The sequence below is a fragment of the Oncorhynchus clarkii genome, chromosome 29 (assembly GCF_045791955.1).
Source record: "Oncorhynchus clarkii lewisi isolate Uvic-CL-2024 chromosome 29, UVic_Ocla_1.0, whole genome shotgun sequence".
Taxonomy (NCBI): Eukaryota; Metazoa; Chordata; class Actinopteri; order Salmoniformes; family Salmonidae; genus Oncorhynchus; species Oncorhynchus clarkii.
The window spans coordinates 34470057-34485999 of record NC_092175.1 but is presented as its reverse complement, the minus strand read 5'-3'; the positions used below and the strand labels follow the sequence as shown (position 1 = coordinate 34485999).

The following is a 15943-nucleotide window of genomic DNA, read 5'->3' as shown; positions in this document are numbered from 1 at the left end:
GGTATGTGCAACAAATGCAGTCTATAATCTTCACAATAATTCACAATGACCTGTAGGCCATGTCCTATAACAGAGGGGGACCGCCATACATGATTAATAATTGTGTGATAGCCCATATGAGACTGCCCATCTATCCTAAACAGTAGTATAATAGAAAATTGTAGGGGAATAGCTTCCAATTTATATTGCCATATTTAGGCCATATAGGGATGCAATGCATTGTATCCTCACGAGGAAGCAGCCCCAGTCTGTATGACACTTCAACATAAGTGTCCATTGTTCATGAATTCGTGGTGTCATCATTGTCTAAATGTCATGGAACATCGGCAATATAATAATAACAAAGTCCAGTGTTCAATAATAGTAATAACTGTGTTCCTTTTACCCCGTTGAAGGGTTGTCTTCATCATTGTCTTATGCTGAGAGCAGCATCACAGCCATAGGCTTCGTGATTTTTCATGGATAGCATACCTGAATATTGAGCCAGTCAAATTGGGGTTAGCCTAGATCTGTCGGCTCCTCCCCTTGTGTGTTGGGCTTGATGTGTTTCTCAAAGAAGCCTCCTTGGCAGTGGAAAACCTGTGTTGGGCTTGATGTGTTTCTCAAAGAAGCCTCCTTGGCAGTGGAAAACCTGTGTTGTGCTTGATGTGTTTCTCAAAGAAGCCTCCTTGGCAGTGGAAAACCTGTGTTGGGCTTGATGTGTTTCTCAAAGAAGCCTCCTTGGCAGTGGAAAACCTGTGTTGGGCTTGATGTGTTTCTCAAAGAAGCCTCCTTGGCAGTGGAAAACCTGTGTTGTGTTCTGGAAGTTCAAGATGAGCTTTGCCGGGCGAATGAAGCCACATCTCAGGGTTAGCTTGCGTTGCTGGGATCTCACCTCGTTGTAGGTCGCCCTCTGTTTCAGCAGCTCGGCACTCAGATCTGGGTAGATGCTGATAGTTTTCTCAACACAGGTCAGAGCCACCAATTCTGCTGCAAGGAGAAGAATTTGCTCTTTGACTTCAAAACTTTAGATTCGTACAATCATACACCGGGATCCGTTGCAGAGAGGAACAGTGGGGTGCGCAATGTTAATCAGCGGCATGGGACCCAGCTTCTCCTGCCCAAACAGTTACAGTGCATTCAGGAAATTATTCAGACGCCTTCACTTTTTCCACATTTTGTTACGTTACAGCCTTATTCTAAAATGGATTCAATAGTTTTTTGTCCCCATCAATCTACACACAATGCCCCATAATGGCAAAGCAAAATCAAGTTTTTAGAAGAAAAAAAACAGAAATATCACATTCACATAAATATTCAGACCCTTTACTCAGTACTTTGCTGAAGCACCTTTGTTCGATCGGGTTCAAGTCCGGGCTCTGGCTGGGCCACTCAAGGACATTCAGAGGCTTGTCCTGAAGCCACCGCTGCATTGTCTTGGCTGTGTGCTTAGGGTCGTTATCCTGTTGGAAGGGGAACCTTCGCCCCCCAGTTTCATTCCCACAGGTGAATTGTGAATGGACAGATTATGCTGCTGGAGCGAAATTGACCTGCTAGTTGTTCCTTGTAATACAGTGAACATCCCACACCTTAATATGGTGCTATAACTGTATGTTGACAATTACATGGAATAGCATGCAGACTAAACTTAAACTTGAGACTCTTGTCCCCCTTGCCCATTTTAAATATTTATTGGAGGATTTGCATTTTTGTATGGCTTGTAACTGTTTCGGGTAATGCAAGTTCTAGTACTGTTAGGGGAATAACCTGTAGTGTAAATGTAATCTGTTGCTGTATTTTTTTGTGTTATCTGTTTGTCTTGTGTAGTTTCTTAATCATTGTACCTAAACTGTATGTGTAAACATGTATACGCAGGGCCCTGCTGTAAAAGAGACCTTGGTCTCAGTCTGTGTTCCTTGTATAATAAAGGTATAATAAAATAATCATATTTGAAAATAAGCCACGCATGCCTCCGGACCCGGCTTGACTGTTGACTCTTTGTAAGACATGTTTCTTTGAATAAAAACATTTGACTGATTGAATGATTATTCAGAATGACTTGGTTTCATCATCATTACCCTCACAACACGTGTTGGCATAAATGTCAAAAGGTAAGTATTGGAAGAAGTATGCATAACATAAATCATTTGTCTGTACAAAGGTAACACGTAGAGGCCAAAATGCAATCTTTTGTTTACTTTGGTACCGAGTGCTGTCACACATGTAACGTTCATGCATTTTTTTCTATGTGCGCTCTAATGAGGTTATGGACTTGTCATTATCAACAGAAGGAGTTTCCTAGAGGTGCCCAAGATATCAGCAGAGTTGATGTCATTCTGGCCATAGCTCCCAGTGCTAGGACAGTTTACAATCAGAGAGTTACTGGTCCACAGTGGAGATCTTATCTTTACCATTGTCAAATATTTGACATGGCATGTGTGTATGTGTGTGTGAGTGTGTGAGTGAGTGTATATATGTCTGTGTGTGAACGTGTGTGCGTGTGTGTGAGAGAGAGAGATAGAGAGAGAGTGATAGAGTGAGAGAGCGAGAGCGAGAGAGAGGGATGGTATATAAGCGGAGTTCTCCAAAATAACGTTTGCTACGCTAGTTAGAAACAGACACCTAGCTGCCTGCCATCCAGCACCTTTCACCGAATTTTCCAGAGTATATCTCACCATGCACGGTCAAAACCACAGCAAAGCAACACAAGGTGTGTGTCTGGTGGCTCTGATTCTTATGCATCAGGTAAAGCACTTTTGATCATTTTCTTTGGAATAGTGTTGTTAACCATCTTTAACCAGTAGTGAAACTGTAATGCTAAATGTTGTTGACATATACACTTTGTATGGCAGGTGTGTGCTAGTCCAATAGGAAGCCAAGATTCAAGGCTGAGTCTGCAGCAGGGCACCAAGCTACTGGAACGGAGAACCCGCATGACCCCTCTGTGGAGGTTCATGGGTACCAAGCCCACTGGGGCCTACTGCCGAGACCATTTTGAGTGCTCCACCCAAATCTGCAGGTAAGATATAGTTAACTCCCTTGGCTTTATAGATGAGCTATTCTTTGATTGTTTTGTTTTCCCATTTATGTTGATCGACTGTCACTTCTCTCCTGGTGTAGAAGGGGCCACTGTGCCCTCAGTGGGGCAGTTCATTCCTAGAAGTGGAGGAGCCAGAGGTTTCTTCTCACCAATCAGAGAACATTGACTAATGTTCTAATGGAGTTGATTTACGTAACAAGCATGTCAAGAATCTTCCCAGACATGGTGAAACTTATCAGATTGCAAACTGTTTTTTTGAATGTAGGCCAGAGATTAAACATTTTGAAATTAGAGGAATGGTTTTATCAACTGGGTGTATATTGATCTCACATGTACTTGAAAGCACTTTAACTTACCATTTCTGAGTATGTACTGTATAATACTACAACTCAAGAGCGTTGAAACTATTTTTATTTTATTTTGTATTTTATCCCCATTAGCTGTTTGCGAAAGCAGCAGCTATTCTTCTTGGGGTCCACACAATGATCACCATTAAACATTGCTGTAAATGTCCTACATGAAGACTGACATCCTATACAACGGGGTTTAGTTTAAATGTTTAGTATGCACTGTTAAGTGTGTACTGAAGTGAATATGAACCATTCATCCATGTGCTGCACTGTAACGATTCTTGCTTACTCATGTCTAATGTCTTTGTAGTGATTTTTATAGAAGTAGTATAACGAAGAGGCAAAATGTCAGATGTATTTGAAAAAGGTAATACACCAAAGATTTGCGCACAAATGAATGCAAGGGTGAAATATTTGCATAAGAGCGTACTGTAAAGGAATCAATGTACTGTGCCTGTCTACACTTACATTGTTTAACAAGAGAAGACACACTTAAAGTTGCAAAAATAAAAGTACATTTCTGATAATTTTGATGTTCTTGTTTATTCACTTGACTGCTCATATCTTACTGATGACACAGCACAGATATTTCAACGTTTTGTAGCCTTTTTGTTCATTTTTATGAATAACTTCATAACTTTATATTGAACTTTATTTTATTGTTTATGACAACTATTCGGCTGAAGATGCAGTAGTCAGTTATACACTGCGGCTAGGCCTAATGCACACAGAAAATACAAACGGACTAGTCTGAGAGAAGCAGACAGTGACCAGAACGCACCTTCCTAAACCCTGACATTTGCTTCCCTTTCACGTTCTCATCCGATGGTGAAACTACAACAAGTTGTAGTAAGAATTGTTTTACTGTATCCATTTTCAAAGACCTTAGTAATCAAACTGCTGCTTCCTATACTAGACTGTGGTGACATCATCTATGAAAACAAAACACAACCAAGATCTCACTTTGCGATTTAGATGTCATTTATAACAAGCCGATTCAGACAAGTACATTGGTTAAGGAAACTCACGCCACTCCTTTCAACAACAGCAGCCATTACACATTCCAAAGGTACATCATGAGGTTAGAGTAACATCTTTCAGGTACAAAGGCTTGACTTTAGTCATTTACCTATAGAAATCAGGACATTAAAATCACACAGTGAATAAAAAAAATGGCTTTTTCAAATGTTAAGATAAAAAAAAAAAAATTTAACTAATAGAAACATCATCGTGTGAAGATATTTGTAAATCTGTAGGCCTATGGTACTAAGTTGTATTATTTGTATTAGTAGTTGAAGCAGTAGTTTGTATTAGTTGTATTAGTAGTTGTAGCAGTATTTTTTATTGGTTGTATTAGTAGTTGTAGCAGTAGTTTATATTAGTAGCATTAGTAGTTGTAGCAGTAGTTTATATTAGTTGTATTAGTAGTTGAAGCAGTAGTTTATATTAGTTGCATTAGTAGTTGTAGCAGTAGTTTTTATTAGTTGCATTAGTAGTTGTAGAAGTAGTTTTTATTAGTTGCATTAGTTGTTGTAGAAGTAGTTTATATTAGTTGCATTAGTAATTGTAGAAGTAGTTTGTATTAGTAGTTGTAGAAGTAGTTTTTATTAGTTGCATTAGTAGTTGTAGAAGTAGTTTTTATTAGTTGCATTAGTTGTTGTAGCAGTGGTTTATATTAGTTGCATTAGTAGTTGTAGAAGTAGTTTATATTAGTTGCATTAGTAGTTGTAGAAGTAGTTTATATTAGTTGCATTAGTAATTGTAGAAGTAGTTTGTATTAGTAGTTGTAGAAGTAGTTTATATTAGTTGTATTAGTAGTTTATATTAGTTGTATTAGTAGTTGTAGCAGTAGTTGTTATTAGTTGCATTAGTAGTTGTTATTAGTTGCATTAGTAGTTGTAGAAGTAGTTTATATTAAGTTGTATTAGTAGTTGTAACAGTAGTTTTTATTAGTTGTAGGCCTATTAGTAGTTGTAACAGTAGTTTTTATTAGTTGTAGGCCTATTAGTAGTTGTACACAACTTTCTATGCTGTTAATATAGGGTTTTATTTATGTATTATTATCATTGTTATTATTATTAGACAGTAGGTGCCATATTATTATTGTTACGAAGCAGTGTTTTTTTTCTTCAATTGGACACTTCTGAAAACGAGATGGTGCATCTGTAGCGTTTGTTGTTGGGAGAAAAAGAGGACCAATGCGCAGCGTGGTAAGTGTTCATAGCTTTTAATGATGTACTAGAACACTGAACAAAACAATAAATAACAAACGAACAGTCCCGTAAGGTGAAAGACAAAAACACTAAACAGGAAATAACCACCCACAACTCAAACGTGAAACCAGGCTACCTAAGTATGGTTCTCAAACAGGGACAACGATAGACAGCTGCCTCTGATTGAGAACCATACCAGGCCAAACACAGAAATCCCAAAACATAGAAAAAGGAACATAGACAACCCACCCAACTCATGCCCTGACCATACTAAAACAAAGACATAACAACATAACTAAGGTCAGAACAGCATCTCAAGAGATTTCATCCTGCAAATGTTCAAATTTCAAATAAACATTGGAGAGAATGTCAGCGAGGTTTGAGGGCTGAAATTCACACAAAACCATCAACATCACGAAGAGCTGTAGAGTCTCTGGGGCAGGGGTGTCAAACTCATTCCACTGAGGGCCTAGAGCAGAGCTGCCCAACCCTCTTCCTGGAGAGCTACCGTCCTGTGGGTTTTCAGTCCAACCCTCTTCCTGGAGCTCTACCGTCATGTGGGTTTTCAGTCCAACCCTCTTCCTGGAGAGCTACCGTCCTGTGGGTTTTCAGTCCAACCCTAATTTAACACACTTGATTCTACTAATTAGCTGCTCAACAAGACATTAACTAGCTGAATCAGAACTGCTAAGTTAGGGTTGGACTGAAAACCTACAGGACAGTAGATCTCCAGGAAAATGGTTGGGCAGCCCTGGCCTAGAGTCTGCAGGGTTTTTGTTTTTTTCCTTTCAGTTAAGACCTATACAACCATTTGTGGGGAGTTCCTTACTAATCAGTGGCCTTAATTCATCAATCAAGTCCAAGGGAGGAGCGAAAACCTGCCGTCACTCACTCTGCCCTCTGTGCTCTGGGGTGAAACTCACAATAACGCACAGATGGTTACGGAAACTATACTCCGTCAACTGGTGAGTGCACTGTGGGCCTATTCATGACAATAGGCTGGCTATCTTTGACATGCTGTGTATCCAATATCTAATGTACAGTGCCTTGCGAAATTATTCAGCCCCCTTGAACTTTGCGACCTTTTGCCACATTTCAGGCTTCAAACATAAAGATATAAAACTGTATTTTTTTGTGAAGAATCAACAACAAGTGGGACACAATCATGAAGTGGAACGACATTTATTGGATATTTCAAACTTTTTTAACAAATCAAAAACTGAAAAATTGGGCGTGCAAAATTATTCAGCCCCCTTAAGTTAATACTTTGTAGCGCCACCTTTTGCTGCGATTACAGCTGTAAGTCGCTTGGGGTATGTCTCTATCAGTTTTGCACATCGAGAGACTGAATTTTTTTCCCATTCCTCCTTGCAAAACAGCTCGAGCTCAGTGAGGTTGGATGGAGAGCATTTGTGAACAGCAGTTTTCAGTGTTGGGGCCACTACGAGGCAGAACAGCTTCAAAGCACCTTGGCATAGTGTCACGTTCTGACCTCTATTTCCTTTGTTTTTGTATTTATTTAGTATGGTCAGGGCGTGAGTTGGGTGGGCAGTCTATGTTTGTTTTTCTATGTTTTGGGGCAGTTCTATGTTTTCGGCCTAGTATGGTTCTCAATCAGAGGCAGGTGTCATTAGTTGTCTCTGATTGAGAATCATACTTAGGTAGCCTGGGTTTCACTGTTTGTTTTGTTGGGTGATTGTTCCTGTCACTGTGTTTTGGTGTCACAGGATAGGACTGTTTTGCGTTTTCACATTTCTTGTTTTTGTTAGTTTGTTCATGTGTAGCGATTTATTAAAACATGAATAACCACCACGCTGCGCTTTGGTCCGCTTCTCTTCCTCCTACAGACGAACGCCCTTACAGAATCACCCACCACAACAGGACCAAGCGGTGTGGTAATGGGCAAAGGAAAAAGCAGCAGCAGGAGCAGCGCGAGGAGGTATGGACATGGGAGGACGAACTAGACGGTAAAGGACCTTGGGCTCAGCCAGGAGAGTATCGCCGCCCCAAGGAAGAACGGGAGGCGGCGAAAGCGGAGAGGCGCTGGTATGAGGAGGCAGCGCGGCGTCGTGGATGGAAGCCCGGGAGTCAGCCCCAAAAATTTCTTGGGGGGGGCTAACAGGGAGTATGGCTACGCCAGGTAGGAGACCTGAGCCAACTTCCTGTGGTTACCGGGGGGCTAGAGAGACCGGGCAGGCACCGTGTTATGCTGTGGAGCGCACGGTGTCCCCAGTGCGGGTGCACAGCCCGGTGCGGTACATTCCAGCTCCGCGTATCGGCCGGGCTAGAGTGGGCATCGAGCCAAGTGCCATGAAGCCGGCTCTACGCATCTGGTCTCCAGTGCGTCTCCTTGGGCCGGCTTACATGGCACCAGCCTTGCGCACGGTGTCCCCGGTTCGCCTGCATAGCCCAGTGCGGGCTATTCCACCTCGCCGCACTGGCAGGGCGACCGGGACCATTCAACCGGGTAAGGTTGGGCAGGCTCGGTGCTCAAGAGCTCCAGTGCGCCTGCACGGCCCGGTCTATCCGTCACCACCTCCACACCCCAGCCCTCCGGTGGCAGCTCCCCGTACCAGGCTGTCTCTCCGGCCCATCCGTCCAGAGCCTTCCTCCTCTCCAGCGCTGCCGGAGTCTCCCGCCTCTCCGGCGCTACCAGAGCCTTCCTCCTCTCCAGCGCTGCCGGAGTCTCCCGTCTGTCCGGCGCCTCTGCCGGAGCCTCCCGCCTGTCCGGCGCCTCTGCCGGAGCCTCCCGCCTGTCCGGCGCCGCTGCCGGAGCCTCCCGCCTGTCCGGCGCCTCTGCCGGAGCCTCCCGCCTGTCCGGCGCCTCGGCCGAGCCTCCCGCCTGTCCGGCGCCTCGGCCGAGCCTCCCGCCTGTCCGGCGCCTCTGCCGGAGCCTCCCGCCTGTCCGGCGCCTCTGCCGGAGCCTCCCGCCTGTCCGGCGCCTCTGCCGGAGCCTCCCGCCTGTCCGGCGCCTCTGCCGGAGCCTCCCGCCTGTCCGGCGCCTCTGCCGGAGCCTCCCGCCTGTCCGGCGCCTCTGCCGGAGCCTCCCGTCTGCCCAGCGCCGCCCGTCTGCCCAACGCCGCCAGCGCCGCCCGTCTGCCCAGCGCCGCCAGCGCCGCCCGTCTGCCCAACGCCGCCAGCGCCGCCCGTCTGCCCAGCGCCGCCAGCGCCGCCCGTCTGCCCAGCGCCGCCAGTGCCGCCCGTCTGCCCAGCGCCGCCAGTGCCGCCCGTCTGCCCAGCGCCGCCAGTGCCGCCCGTCTGCCCAGCGCCGCCAGTGCCGCCCGTCTGCCAGGAGCCGCCAATGCCGCCCGTCAGCCAGGGGCCGCCAGTGCCGCCCGTCAGCCAGGGGCCGCCAGTGCCGCCAGTCAGCCAGGGGCCGCCAGTGCCGCCCGTCAGCCAGGGGCCGCCAGTGCCGCCAGTCAGCCAGGGGCCGCCAGTGCCGCCAGTCAACCAGGGGCCGCCAGTGCCGCCCGTCAGCCAGGGGCCGCCAGTGCCGCCAGTCAGCCAGGGGCCGCCAGTGCCGCCAGTCAACCAGGGGCCGCCAGTGCCGCCAGTCAGCCAGGGGCCGCCAGTGCCGCCAGTCAGCCAGGGGCCGCTAGAGCCCCTCCGCCCGGAGCAGCTGCCCCTCTGTCCCGAGCAGCTGTCCCTCTGTCCCGAGCAGCTGTCCCTCTGTCCCGAGCAGCTGTCCCTCTGTCCCGAGCAGCTGTCCCTCTGTCCCGAGCAGCTGTCCCTCTGTCCCGAGCAGCTGCTTCACCTCTGTCCCGAGCTGCCCCTCTGTCCCAAGCAGCCCCTCTGTCCAGTGGGGTCATTGAGAGGGGTGGGCATGGTGAGTAAGCCACGGAGGCGGACAATAAGGCGGACTGAGACAATGGCGAAGTGGGGTCCGCGTCCCGCGCCAGAGCCGCCACCGCGGACAGACGCCCACCCAGACCCTCCCCTATAGGTCAAGGTTTTGCGGCCGGAGTCCGCACCTTTGGGGGGGGGTACTGTCACGTTCTGACCTCTATTTCCTTTGTTTTTGTATTTATTTAGTATGGTCAGGGCGTGAGTTGGGTGGGCAGTCTATGTTTGTTTTTCAATGTTTTGGGGCAGTTCTATGTTTTCGGCCTAGTATGGTTCTCAATCAGAGGCAGGTGTCATTAGTTGTCTCTGATTGAGAATCATACTTAGGTAGCCTGGGTTTCACTGTTTGTTTTGTTGGGTGATTGTTCCTGTCACTGTGTTTTGGTGTCACAGGATAGGACTGTTTTGCGTTTTCACATTTCTTGTTTTTGTTAGTTTGTTCATGTGTAGCGATTTATTAAAACATGAATAACCACCACGCTGCGCTTTGGTCCGCTTCTCTTCCTCCTACAGACGAACGCCGTTACACATAGATTCTACTAGTGTCTGGAAACCTACTGGAGGGATGCGACACCATTCTTCCACAAGAAATGTCATCATTTGGTGTTTTGTTGATGGTGTTGGAAAGAGCTGTGCTCCCGAATCTCCCATAATTGTTCCATTGGGTTGAGATCTGGTGACTGATATGGCCATGGTATATGGTCTACATCGTTTTCATGCTCATCGAACCATTCAGTGACCACTCATACTCTGTGGATGTGGGCATGGTCATCCTATGGGGGCATAGCCATGGTAGACAAAATAATATTCTGCGCAGCATTGTTATGCATGACCCTAAGCATGATGGGATGTTAATTGCTTGATTAAGATGGGTTTTGTTTGTTGACGTGTAACTTTTGATATGCCGTTTTTTCCGCAATGGATTTGTATTTTCTAGTTCAATACCCTGTCCAGCTGGTGGCCGCAACACACCATTAACATTGGATGCCAAACGCCTTTAAACCCCATCATAGAAGAAGAAAAATAATTCACTGATGACATCACAGCTATCAATTCTTTACCAAGTGCAGCTTGCCACCTGCTGTGAACACACATCTCAGTTTTTGGACATTATTCCTTTCTAATGAATGTATTCATCACTGTGTGTAAATACCAGAACTGTAAATACGGTATTTGTTTCCCCCATATTTCACTGTCAGTTGTCAATAGTTGAAGAATATTTGCGTAATTATTAAAGCATTATGTATCTATTTTTCTATGCTAGCTATCTAACATCAATAGCTACATTTTTGCCTGTCATTGTTTAACTGGCTAGTCTGATGTTGCTATCTACCTGTATTTTGGTTTCAGTCATTGGATTATTATAACAGATGAGGAGCTGTATATCTTGGTTTGTTATTGTTAAATGAATGAGCCTTGTCTTAGTCTGCATGCCATTGTATTCATGTTTATTATTTCCACACCACATCTTGTATGGATAAAGGGACAGTGAATTGGATAATCACAGCTGAGTGCAGGGCTGGTCCTGGCCTTTCTGCCACAATTGCCGTCCCAGTAAGCAAAATGATGTTGAAAAGATGTTTAAAATACATGTTTTCCAGACTTTGAAGTTAGGTTCTGAATGAAAGGTGAAAAGACGTCCTTGATAGATGTCTATATTTGGACCAAATCAAGGCTGGTCCAGACCGGACAAAATCTGAAACAAAAAAAGACATCCGAACAGGAGCAAAAATACAGCCAACAGGCGTCAGCCTCAGTCCGTGCTCACTGGGGTACAGCCTACAGTGTCGCCTGAAATTACATTTTAGGAATGCCCATCCACGTGGTAGGACTACTGTTTCGTAAAACACCAAAAAAGGACATCCAAAAGACGTTGGTGTCGGTCTGTGCTTACTGATGTGTAGCCTACCATGTAGGCCTGCAATGGAATTTTATGAATGCCCATCCATATGGTAGTCCCACCATTTGTAAAACATGCTGTTGCATTGGCAAGTCCTGATTTCTGTGACTAATCAATTTGGCCATTTAAGCTCTGAATTTCAGCTTCCCAACTTTATCAGTAGGAGTTATCCTGAACCTATTTGCAATGTGTTTACACACTGAGAAATGCAGAAGTATTTTATTTTTTTACTATGATCAGCATGTAAAAAATGTATACAAACTTTGTCTCTCCCGAGCCCGTGCGGGAGTTGTAGCGATGAGACAAAATAGTAGCTACTAAAAAAACTATTGGATACCACGAAATTGGGGAGAAAAATGGGTAAAAATACATTTAAAAAACAGTGAAAGAGAACCATTAGGGGACCACCTAATTCTACTACATCCTTCCCCTTTTCCTCTCTCACTCCCTGTTTTCCTCTTTATGTAACACCCTTTCATCCCTCTCTCTGATCTGTCTGGTCTGTTTAGGAGGAGTGTGAAACGTGACTGACAGAGAGAGAGGTGTCATGAGTGGTGTGTATATGTGTGCATCTATTCATGTCATTGCGTCAGAGCTGTTTCATAAAGTGTTTCAAATGAACTAGCTACAGTCAATTAGTACAAGTCAAACCAATTAAGAGTCAGGCTTCGCCTCATTGCCCTAACTATCTACCGTACAGAACAGACACACACACGCTAGTGGATATGAGCATAACAAGGAACCAAACCGGCTGCGAGCGTGCACCATCGTGCATAAATTAATTTTGTTACCCTACACAAAACGTGATCACGACACGCAGGTTAAAATATCAAAACAAACTCTGAATCAATGACATTAATTTGGGGACAGGTTGAAAAGCATAAAAAATGTATGGCAATTTAGCTAGTTAGCTTGCACTTGCTAGCTAATTTGTCCTTGCTGTTGCTAGCTAATTTGTCCTGGGATATAAACATTGAGTTGTTATTTTACCTGAAATGCACAAGGTCCTCTACTCTGACAATTTAATCCACACATAAAACAGTCAACCGAATCGTTTCTAGTCATTTCTCCTCCTTCCAGGCTTTTTCATCTTTGAATTTATATGATGATTGGCATTTAAACGTTCATAGTATTACCACAACGACCGGCAACACAGTTTGTCTTTCAATCACCAAGGTGGGTATAACCAATGAGGAGATGGCACGTGGGTACCTGCTTCTATAAAACAATGAGGAGATGGGAGAGGCAGGACTTGCAGAGCAATTTTATTTTAGCCCTTGGCAACGCAGACGCTCGTTGACGCGCGCAATCATTGAATAACTTACTAACTTTATTGTCCCTATGGGGAAATTCTGTTGCAGTGTCATGTACACATTCAAAGTGGCGTTTAAATACAAAACACGATTGACAAAACAACTTTCATAACAGTTACGCACCAATAAAAATAATAATAGTAAGAAATAAGAAATAAAACATTTAAAAAAATAAATAAATACATTTTTAGAAAAGAAGAAAAGACTAGCCTGCTGGCCTTACGGCGTCAATGGGAACATTCGCCCAAGCTATTTAGGAGGAATATCACATCTGGCACAAATGATTGTCTCGTTCTATTTTTCCTGCTGAGGGGTGCCCTATACCTGCGCCCAGAGGGGAGTACTTCAAAGTCCAGGTACAGGGAGTGGCTTGGGTCTAATATGATTTTGTGAGCCTTACGGAGGGCCCTGACCTTAAAGATCTCATCCAGACCTGTCTGTTTGACTCCAAGTACCTTGCTTGCTGTGGTAATAATCCTTCTCAGCATGTTTCTCTGGCTGATAGGGGCATTGCCAAAACAACAAACAATACAAAAAGTTAAAATACTCTCAATAAAGGATTTGCAAAACAGAGTCAGTATAGTACAGTCTACATTAAAAGATCCCAACTTTTTTAGAAAGCACAGTCTCTGTTGGCTCTTTTTGTAGATCAGGTCTGTACATTTACTCCACTGAAGCTTATTGTCCAAAAAAACACCCAGATATTTATATTCCTCTACGATTTCTATATTCTGACCTCTGATAGATGTTGCAGAGGTAGGTGTTGTACGCTTCCTGAAGTCTATGCACATCTCTTTGGTCTTGTTGGTATTGAGGACCAAGTGTGATTCCTCACACCACTCTACAAAGTCATCTAGGACCGGGCCATGATGTTCCTCGTCATCATGCAACAGGCTGATCAAGGCAGTGTCATCAGCAAACTTAACGAGGTGTCTGTCAGTATGGGAACTAGTACAACTATTAGTGTACAAGATGTACAGAAGTGGGGAAAAACACATCCCTGAGGAGAGCCTGTGTTGGTATTGCGTATATCCGACACATGGGGACCTATTTTGACTAGCTGTGAGCGTTGGCTCAGGAAGTCCAACAGCCATAAAACCAGCCCCCCGTCTAAGGAGAAGTCCCGAATGAGTCTCTGTGCCAGAATGTAAGGCTGGATTGTGTTGAAGGCAGAAGAAAAGTCAACAAACAGAACCCTGACATGGGATTTGGCCCCCTCTAGATGTCTATAGACCATGTTAAGGAGACTACACCCTCTAGATGTCTATAGACCATGTTAAGGAGGGTAAGAATGGCATCATCAACTCCTCTGCTAGGCTGATAGACAAACTGAAATGGGTCGAGGAGCTTCTGGGTGACACTGAGAATATGACTTTTCACAATTTTCTCAAGGAATTTCATAACTAAGGATGTCAAAGCGACAGGGCGATAGTCATTCAGCACAGAGGGATTAGATGCTTTAGGAATTGGTATAATTATTGAGTTTTTCCACAATACTGGCACGTGTTGCTGGTTGAGTGAGGATTGGAAAATGTCTGTTAAAACACCAGCCAGTTGTTCAGCACAGTGCTTTAACACATGTCAATTTATTTTGTCTGGGCTGTTGTATGTGTTATATCCCCTGAACAACTTCAGAACACCAGACTGTTGAACAACAACTCCCTCAAACATTTGTAATGATGTTTCCATTTTTTTTACTTCTGACACGAAGTTGTCTGATTCAAATCTTGAGAAGAAAACATTCAGTTCATTAGCCATGTTCTGGCCCTCGTATCCCCCAAGGTCAGCACTGGTTTTTCCCCTGCCTATATGGGAGGCACTAGCCATGGATTTAATCCCTTGCCAGGCCACCCTTGTGTTTCCTGAGGAGAGGGTCCTCTCCACCCTTGTGTTTCCTGAGGAGAGGGTCCTCTCCACCCTTGTGTTTCCTGAGGAGAGGGTCCTAAACTGATCTCACGTTGTACATCTCTTAAAGCCTGTCTATCACCCTCAGCATAAACTGCCTTCTTCCTATCAAGTAGTGATTTTAGATGTTTTGGTACCCAAGGCTTGTTGTTAGGGAAGATTTTACAGGTCTTAGTAACCACAACTGACTCAACACAGAAGTTTACATAGTCTGAAATAACCTCTGTGAGTTCATCCAGATCAGAGCTGCTGTCCTCAAATACCTCCCACATTGTACAGTCAAAACATCCCTGGAGACAAGTGATACTGTTGTCATTCCAGATCTGGACAGTTTTAACTGTGGGTTTCTCCCTCTCCAGGAGCCGACAGTAGGTTGGCCTGAGGTAGACCACATTGTGGTCTGATGTCCCCAGAGGAGGTCTGGTGGTGGCAGAGAACGCCTTTGGTATTGTCCCATAGCACAAATCAAGAGTCCTATTTTTCCTAGTGTGACATTTCACATACTGATGGTATGTGCGCAAGACTTTGCGCAAGGTACAGAATAACATAGATTCCTAAATGTATTTTGCGACGCGAGCTGTGTGGTCAGCCTGTTATCCCTTGGCAACGCAGATGGACGCGAGCAGTGTGGTCAGCCTGTTATCCCTTGGCAATGCAGATGGGCGCGAGCAGTGTGGTCAGCCTGTTATCCCTTGGCAACGCAGATGGGCGTGAGCAGTGTGGTCAGCCTGTTATCCCTTGGCAACGCAGATGGGCGTGAGCAGTGTGGTCAGCCTGTTATCCCTTGGCAACGCAGATGAGTGTGAGCAGTGTGGGTGCAATAATTGAATAACATAGATTTCAAAATTTATTTTGCAACGCTCGCGCACGCGATGTGAGCAGTGTAGTCAGGGTATTAGCCAATTACATATCTGATCAGAGTGACTGATGACTGGCTCAAGGCCCAGTCAACATGACTGTCTGAGTCCCAAATCATTCATAAATATTACTGAATATTCAAGTAATATTTCCCATATTTCACCAGGAATTATTGAAAATTAAAAATACCTGTGCAATTAAACAGTTGATTAATTCATCACACCGGATGCAGAAGCTAACTTAATACAGTTGAACTTAATATCAGTTTACCACAGCTTAATCTGCATATGAAAGATTGATTCACTCTGATGATGATGATGAACGTTTAGCATATATTAGTATAGTATTATACGCTCTGTTCTGCTCTCTCTGTTGGAATGCCTCTTTGTGATGGGATGTGGTAGAAAATAGCCTTACTAGGGAGAGAGGGAGAGATGGGGGTTGGGCAGGAGATGTGAGATGAGGGGTAGTGTCATTCCTCAAGGGTAGAGCGAGGGAGTGGGTGTGTGTGTACATCAGGATTGGGGTCAATTCCATCAATT

General features: G+C 44.8%; 1 protein-coding gene across 1 annotated transcript; it reads left to right on the top strand.

Moving 5' to 3' along the window:
- Window positions 1-2524: 2524 nt before the first annotated feature.
- On the top strand, window positions 2525-3893 carry LOC139388458 (liver-expressed antimicrobial peptide 2-like). Its single transcript, XM_071135124.1, has 3 exons — window positions 2525-2724; window positions 2832-2998; window positions 3100-3893. The coding sequence occupies exons 1-3, from the start codon at window positions 2656-2658 to the stop codon at window positions 3137-3139; spliced, it is 276 nt and encodes a 91-aa protein (XP_070991225.1). The 5' UTR covers window positions 2525-2655; the 3' UTR covers window positions 3140-3893.
- The last annotated feature ends 12050 nt before the right edge of the window (window positions 3894-15943 follow it).